This window comes from Schistocerca gregaria, chromosome X, assembly GCF_023897955.1.
Source record: "Schistocerca gregaria isolate iqSchGreg1 chromosome X, iqSchGreg1.2, whole genome shotgun sequence".
Taxonomy (NCBI): Eukaryota; Metazoa; Arthropoda; class Insecta; order Orthoptera; family Acrididae; genus Schistocerca; species Schistocerca gregaria.
The window spans coordinates 632,142,674-632,150,276 of record NC_064931.1 but is presented as its reverse complement, the minus strand read 5'-3'; the positions used below and the strand labels follow the sequence as shown (position 1 = coordinate 632,150,276).

Below are 7,603 nucleotides of genomic sequence, written 5' to 3'. Positions count from 1 at the left end.
TAAAGCTTCGTCTACAACATCGTCACATAGTAATTGGCATTCAGGTAGCCATCTGCTCAAAGAAGGACGTGTCATAACGCACTAAAATCGTGTGAAACAAATTCACCCGTTGTACTACTTCTCAAAAATGGTACTTCAAACACTGTGACTGCCTGAAATTCGGCATCGTAATCTTAAACAGTCACAGTTTAATTAAAATGTAATGTACGTTTTAGCTTTCCCCTTTTAATTTCTGATTAAATATTTATCGAATATCGCAGTACAGTAACGGTAGACATATCGATTTCCATGCTGTCGCGCTCAGTTCAGACTTCAGAGTCAGATGTAGAAGCGCGTGTGTTTATCAGCTGTCAGTATTGTGTTTGGTTGTGATCCGTTGTGTTGTCTAGTCTTGCCAAGTGCCAGTAATGTTGCGCATTTGTCCATCTAAACATCAGAGAAATACAATCACTGCCGGTGTTATGCGCTTGATTGTTGTCTGCCTGTTAGTGAATACTGCTCATGCTGTAGATTCTGGAACACCTGTTTTAGTGCATTTGGTAATTTTCTTCATCTGCGTCAACTACTGTAGTATACTTAAACTTTGAAATTTCTTAGGAGTGAAAGACACTGTGATATTCGTTTCAGAGAAACTGTTATTAACGTTTGATTAGTGTTAAATTATTTGGGCAGAGGAACTCTTCGATCCAAATAATACACATAGTTGCACGTCGATTCCGTGGTATTTATCCACTTTAAATAGTGTGTTCTGCAGTTCTACATACGCTAGCCATCTTCCGTTTGATAAACAGCGATGGAAGATGACACAGAAAATTAATATTAATGAAAGTTGTAAATTACTCGGATTCTGAAATTTTATTTATATCCATAGTGTAAAAAGATTCTGGTGACGGATAATCAGTGTAACCATATGTTTGTCGTGTATAAGTAGATTAGATGTTTGTGATTGTCCAAAAAAATTTCAGCCAGGTTAAACCTACGGTCTCGTGATATTCATTCAAGAATCTGTGCAGTTAGCAACAGGGAGTAAGCTATAGACTTGTTAGACACTTCTGTGTGTAAAGATATATACTGGACACTGAAACATGATCGTACAATATACATTCTATATCAGGATAATGAAGCTTTTACTACTTACAATCATTGTGTATTCTGTTCATCATTGTAAAATATTTCACTCAAAGTTGAGACTGTCAAATTATCTTTTTACAGTTATTTCGTCATGGTGACAGAACACCAATTGACCCATATCCAACTGACCCGTACAGGAACAGGAGCTTTTGGCCTGAAGGCTATGGACAGTTGACTAATGTAAGTTTAATTTTATGTGAACCATTATTTCAATTCATAAGTGATAATGAATTTATGCAATATCTTAATTTTAGTTGTTCATCCAGGGATCATCTTACAATGACATTGGATTTATTGTCATAATACAATCACAATAATCAGCTTAAAATGTACATATACACAGAATATATGTGTGCTTTATGATAAAGGGACCAACCCACCATTTGCTTGGAATGATTTAGGAAAACCTAACTGAGGGTGGACAGGCAGATTAAACTCCATCTCCCCAAAAATAAAGTCAGTGTCTTAAAATCTGCGCTATGCTCATTTGGTTGGTCCCTTATGTACAATGCTCTTTTATGTAAGTACAGTTTTGCTCTTCATTGCTGCACTCATCAAGGCTGCATTCATGAATGGCATTTAAAGGTTTGGTAAGGAGGCGACATGTATTATTTTTTAATCTTGGAAGATTGAAGACAGGGGAAGAGGAAACACAGAAATAAGAAAGAAAGGGGAACTTAAGGTGACACACAACAGTCAACAGTAAGATGAAGATTACAAAGGACTTGAAAAACACAATTTTTTGTAACAAGGTTTACAGAGGTGGGGGAGATAAGAGATTCATTTGACCTTTTACACGGATGTTGGGAAGGGGGTGGGTAAAGACAAATGTTGGTTTTGGCTGGTGATTTAATGTTAATGACTACTGTAAAGTGCATATATCCACAGTTTTGTTGTTAGTTGGTGATGGCAAGAAATCTTGGGGATAAAACTCCAAAAAAATGTTTGTGGTGACCAATGCTCTGTAGCTTTGCTCATGGTATAAGTTATGTTAGAAGGTGATAATTTGGTGGTGGGAAAGTGAAGCCAACAAATATGATACTAAATAAGCCTGTTTGTGGTGACAGGCTGATCTGTAGCTTTTTCTGAGGTCTAGGTTAGGTTGGAAGGTGACGGGTTGGTTGTGAGTTGGCGAGGCCAATGAATGTGATATTGAAAAATAGCTTGGTTGTTGTGACGGGCTGATCAGTAGCTTAGCTCATAACATCATGTTACAGTTACCATATTGCTTACAGAATTTATAATGTTTCCTATGTCGCGGGTCGAAGCTGACAACTTGTCTCAAACATTCCTGCGTATGCTAGAGCTTCCCATCGTTTTTGAATGGCCATTAATTTTAAGAATTATTCAGGTGGCTCATATAATGAAATGGAACTCGGAGTCATTTTGTTACGTTGCAGAGCATCTTCTGCAGTACCAGTAAATGCGGTCTCTTCTCTTCTAACAAGAAACTGTTGAATCATCCCCATGTAAAATACAAGGCAGTGAGGTGGTATAGTTGGCCTGTAAGGTGGTAGATATTTTAACTGTCATCACACAACTTGTACTATTGATAAAGGTGGTGTTGTAGGCATTCACATTGTGGTTCATAAAGCAGAACTTGGAAGGAAAAAAATAAATAAATAAATCCGAGACGTAAAACATACAGTTAGGTATAAGGGTAATGGAGTGTTTCAGACCTGTGAAGGATTCCATTTCTGCTGAAAAGGAAGTGAATGGGTTTGAGAAAAGATAAGTACAGCAGAAAATAAGGTTTTTAGTGTACAGCCTGCCTTTGCATCACCAGACAGTATTAGCAGTTGGCAGCATATGTATATGAGGAGAGCTATGTGTCAAGGCGACCCATGAATAGGTTGGCTAAAACAGCCAGTTTAGTTTTGATGGGTTTCTCTCTATTGTTTACTGAGTTGCCATTTAAGGGTTAAATTGATGCTGCTTATAATGTAGGCCTAGGGAATGAAGAGCATGTCTACTATTTGTTGGGGTTACTGGGTTTCAAACCATCCCCTCTTATTCCTGTCTCTATTCATAGATTGAAGGTAGGCCTATATTTTTAATATTTTGTGGAAGCTTCAGAGTGTCATGCATAATGTATTGTGTATGAAATCAATGGTTGTGAGCCTTGCTCATAGAATTTCAGTAATGCTCATAATTGCAGTATTCTCTCCAGAACTGATCACAGCCTCCTAGTTCAGAGTTCAGTGGAAGCCTTGAACCAGATACTTCAAAGGTTCTATGACAAGCTAGGTTGTGATATCCCTGTTTTATATTACAGGATTGGGAATTGTAGGGTTCCCGTAAATTACTCATAGTAATTCCCACATCAGAGTGTGCTACTCAGGCAGCTGATGGTGTTTGGAAAGGACAAAGGGGTTTTAAGATTAGATCGCTCTCTATAGACCCACCCCTAGTTGCAGAACAGTTGAGGGGAGACTTGGGGAATATTTCACATAAATTTCTTGGTCATTTTAGGTTTCAGGTGGAGATTTCAGCTTACCATCTATGGAATGGGAGATTAAAGTGGGAAGCGAGGGTAGTAGGGACAGAGAATCATATTAATTTGTTGTAAATTCCTTATCCAAAAAGTACCTTGAACAGTTACTCAGAGAACCGTCTCGTGAAGATAATATCTTAAACCTTCTGGTGACAAATAGACCCAAACTTTTTAATTCAATTAGTGTATAACAGGGAATCACTGATCATAAGGTTGTCACAACATCACTGAATATGGTTGTAAATAGGAATACAAAGAAAAACAGGAACATTTTTCTGTTTAACAAGAGTGACAAGAGACAGATTTGTTACCAGTCACATTATCAGGGAAACTTCATGTCTCGCACTAAGAGTGATGAGCATCAATTGACAAGGTCCGAGAGCATTGTACAACACGCTTTAGACAAGTATGTGCTAAGCAGAATTGTGAGGGATAAAGTCCCACCATGGTTTGACATCCATGTTAGGAAGCTGCTACAAAAGTATAGAGAACTTCACTAAAAATTTAAACCTAGCCAAAGCCTCGAACACAAACAAAAATTTAGTGAAACCAAAATTAGCATAAGGAGGGCTATGCATGAACCGTTCAATGAATATCAAAGTAAAACTCTGTTTACCAACTTGACAGAAAATCCTAAGGAGTTCTGGGCTTGTGCTAAATTGCCAATAAACAGATTGAAGCCGTCTGTCAAAAATGGTTCAAATGGCTCTGAGCACTATGGGACTTAACATCTGCGGTCATCAGTCCCCTAGAACTTAGAACTACTTAAACCTAACTAACTTAAGGACATCACACACATCCATGCCCGAGGCAGGATTCAAACCTGCGACCGTAGCGGTCATGCGGCTCCAGACTGAAGCGCCTAGAACCGCACAGCCACACCGGCCAGCAAAGCCATCTGTCCAGACACTCTGTGACCATAATGACATTAAAACAAAAAATGACACAGAAAAGGTTGTAATACTAAATGTTGTTTTCCTAAAGCGTTTCACAGAAGATCTCACAGTATTTCCTCCTGTAAGTTGTCACACAAATGCCAAAATAGCAGATATTGAAATGAGTGACCAAGGGATAGAAGAGCAACTGATCTCTCAACAGAGGAAAGGCCACTGGACCTGATGGATACCAGTTTGATTCTACGTGATACGATTGTACCTAACAGTTACAGCTGATTAGTTGCTCTTCCAAACGGCATTCCATACGGGCAAACCATTTGAATCTTTGCCTGTAGTTATTTGTATTTTAGGTTGTTGGGCTATGTGTGGCTCTATTTAGAAAGAATAGCTTGATGTAGTCATAAGGTCGAGCTGCACACATCTGCTTTCATGCCCCACAGCTAATTCGCTGCAAATGATAACCTGTACCAGTGATCCTGCAGTCAGGTAGTCTATGCAGCCACTAGGATTGTGAGCTAATAAAATACGCAGAAATACAAACTAAAAGTTAAATGAAAAATTTAATAACAAGAGTTCTGTTTTACTGTCTGTAAGTGATGTAGACTACAGAGAGGTATTATGAATAATGTTTATTCAAGAAAGGACATCTCATAGAAATGGGAAATGATTCTAAGATGAATGTACAATACAGATAGAAAATACCCTTATCAAATGCAGTAAAGTTAACGTTGAGAGCATTACTAGGATGGTACCAAAATCCCTAAACTAAGTAGGCATCAAAGTTTTGCAAAAATTAAGTCCATTTCATAGACACATTACATGAGAAGATCCACCAGCTCAAAATAGTTTAGAGTTCAACATCATGATTCACAAATTCACCCACATGATACAATGAATTTTAACGCATACTCTGTCTGTTCTCAGTTCCCTAAATGAAGCAGCAAAAGTTAGTCCTGCTCTGGAGCACTTTCAGACCTCTTGATATATAAAGTGCTCTTTAGAAATTAAAGAATGCTAGCAGCCTTTCACTGCTCCGAATCCATCACATACATGATCAAATATGCTCGTTACCTCAGGTAGGTCTCGTGCTTCAAGCACAAATTTCAAAGTGTCCAAAATCACTCCCTTGAGCTCTTAATTTGAAAAAGTCCTAGTCTCCACTTGACTCCCGGAGTTTTCCACTACTGTCTGTTTTTCCATGAACTGTTGGCCGTCCCAATCAAAAATACATCATTCTTACATTCTACAGACATAATTTGACTCTGTTTGACCACTGCCCAGATGAAACTAATATATTACAACAATATTTAAATACAGAAATGTTATAAAAATTTTTGTCACACTCAGATCATTCAGAGTAGTTACAAATAAAGGGTGTTCATAAATCAATGAGCTATTGTTCTTGCACAAATGTGATCATCTTAAATGACAATGAATTGTTGTTAAATATTTTTTAAACAATTATTTATGTCTTTTTGACAGAGGTGTCTTTTGGTTCTCTTTTCACTGGTTGACCACTTTTAAATTAGCTCAGTTGTTTTAGTAGCACTTGCAATCAACAGTCAAATAATTACTGGCAGAATAGTGAACTATTCATTAAATAACTACACAAGTATGACAAAATGTGAAGTATTCATGCAGTATTCATTATTCACTAGATGTTTAAATGTGGAGAATAGTGCCATATACATGATATGTGAACTGAAATGGCAATCATTAAAGCAAAGGCGATTTTCATTGCAATGGGATCTTCTCATGAAATTTTAATCATCAGTTGCCTCCTTCGATTGCGAAAACATTCTGTTGGCACCCACCTACACAGGGAGAAATGATCATCACAATAAAATAAGAGAAATCATGGCATGCACAGAAAAATTTTCCTGCGCATCTTTCGAGAGTGGAACAGTAGAGAGACAGGTTGAAGGTGGTTCACTGAACCCTCTGCTAGGCACTTTATTGTGAATAGCAGAGTAATCACGTAGATGTTGTTCTGACAAACCTGAGGCTCAGTCTAAAAATTTATTCACTGTGAAATATTAACTTCTGTAGTTTTAAAGATACTGAAATGTAGTGTTATTGGATGTGCCTCGTTTATCTGAGGTCACTGATGTATTCAGAATTACGTTAATACTTGACTGTGAGTTATTGTTGAATCTCAAAGTGCTGTGACATAGTCACATTTAAGAGTGTTTGACACTCCATCAGTTTGTGGAGCATCTCCTGCAAAAGGTCACACAAATAACATATGTCCAAATTCCCAGCTGTAGGATTTTCCCCATTTCCAGCCATGTGCTCCTTATCTGTGCACCTGCACTTGCCTTAATTGGTTGTGTGACGTTGTCATCCCACTGTCTTGTACCGAGCTGAGCAAGTAAATTCAGTTCACCTCAGTACCAGGCCATGGTGGACGAATAATCTGCCCACATACTTGTAATGTTACAACAAAGTATGTGAAAGAAGTTGTCCTCCTTCTAGTAGCGGTGTACAATAGGTATCTGGAGGAGCGAAGCATTCCTAATGATAGGAAAAAAGCACAGATCATTCCTGTTTTCAAGAAGGCTCATTGAATAGATGCATAAATCTATAGGGGTATATCTCGGGAGTCGGTCTGTTGTAGAATTGTGGAACATATTTTATGCTCGCATATTATATCATTTCTGGAGACTGAAAATCTCTCCTCTAGGAACCAATATGAGGCCTTGGAGCTATCACTCTTCCTGCAGTTTATTTGCGAAGAAATCCTAACACATGGTACATTGAGCAGTACCTCCTGCTATGCAGAAAATGGAGTAAGGTCTTAAAACGTCAGCTGTAACTCACATTGCTGTTGGGAGGTTATGCCCTTACAACTGTTGAGACATGGTTTCAACATTACTTCTATTTCACAGTTAACTGTTACTGTTTTGGAAAAATATAGTTCAGAATCAGTGTGGTTTTGCTTTTTGCGTTGTTTACCAGATTGAAAATCGGGAGAGTTTAATGGTATTAACACTGATGTAGTTCAGTGGAAAACAGAACGTCTTCATGAAATTGCTCTTTTCTAATTATTCTGAGTTACATAACATTTTTTAGGGTGTGAAGG

General features: G+C 37.9%; 1 protein-coding gene across 1 annotated transcript in view; it reads left to right on the top strand.

Moving 5' to 3' along the window:
* Positions 1 to 287: 287 nt before the first annotated feature.
* The window catches only part of LOC126298766 (prostatic acid phosphatase-like), a 50,325-nt gene continuing 43,009 nt past the window's right edge, over positions 288 to 7,603 (top strand). The window contains exons 1-2 of the mRNA XM_049990219.1: positions 288 to 539; positions 1,213 to 1,311. Coding sequence (XP_049846176.1) covers positions 408 to 539; positions 1,213 to 1,311 — 231 coding nt within the window. The 5' untranslated portion in view covers positions 288 to 407. The remainder of the gene's footprint in view (positions 540 to 1,212; positions 1,312 to 7,603) is intronic.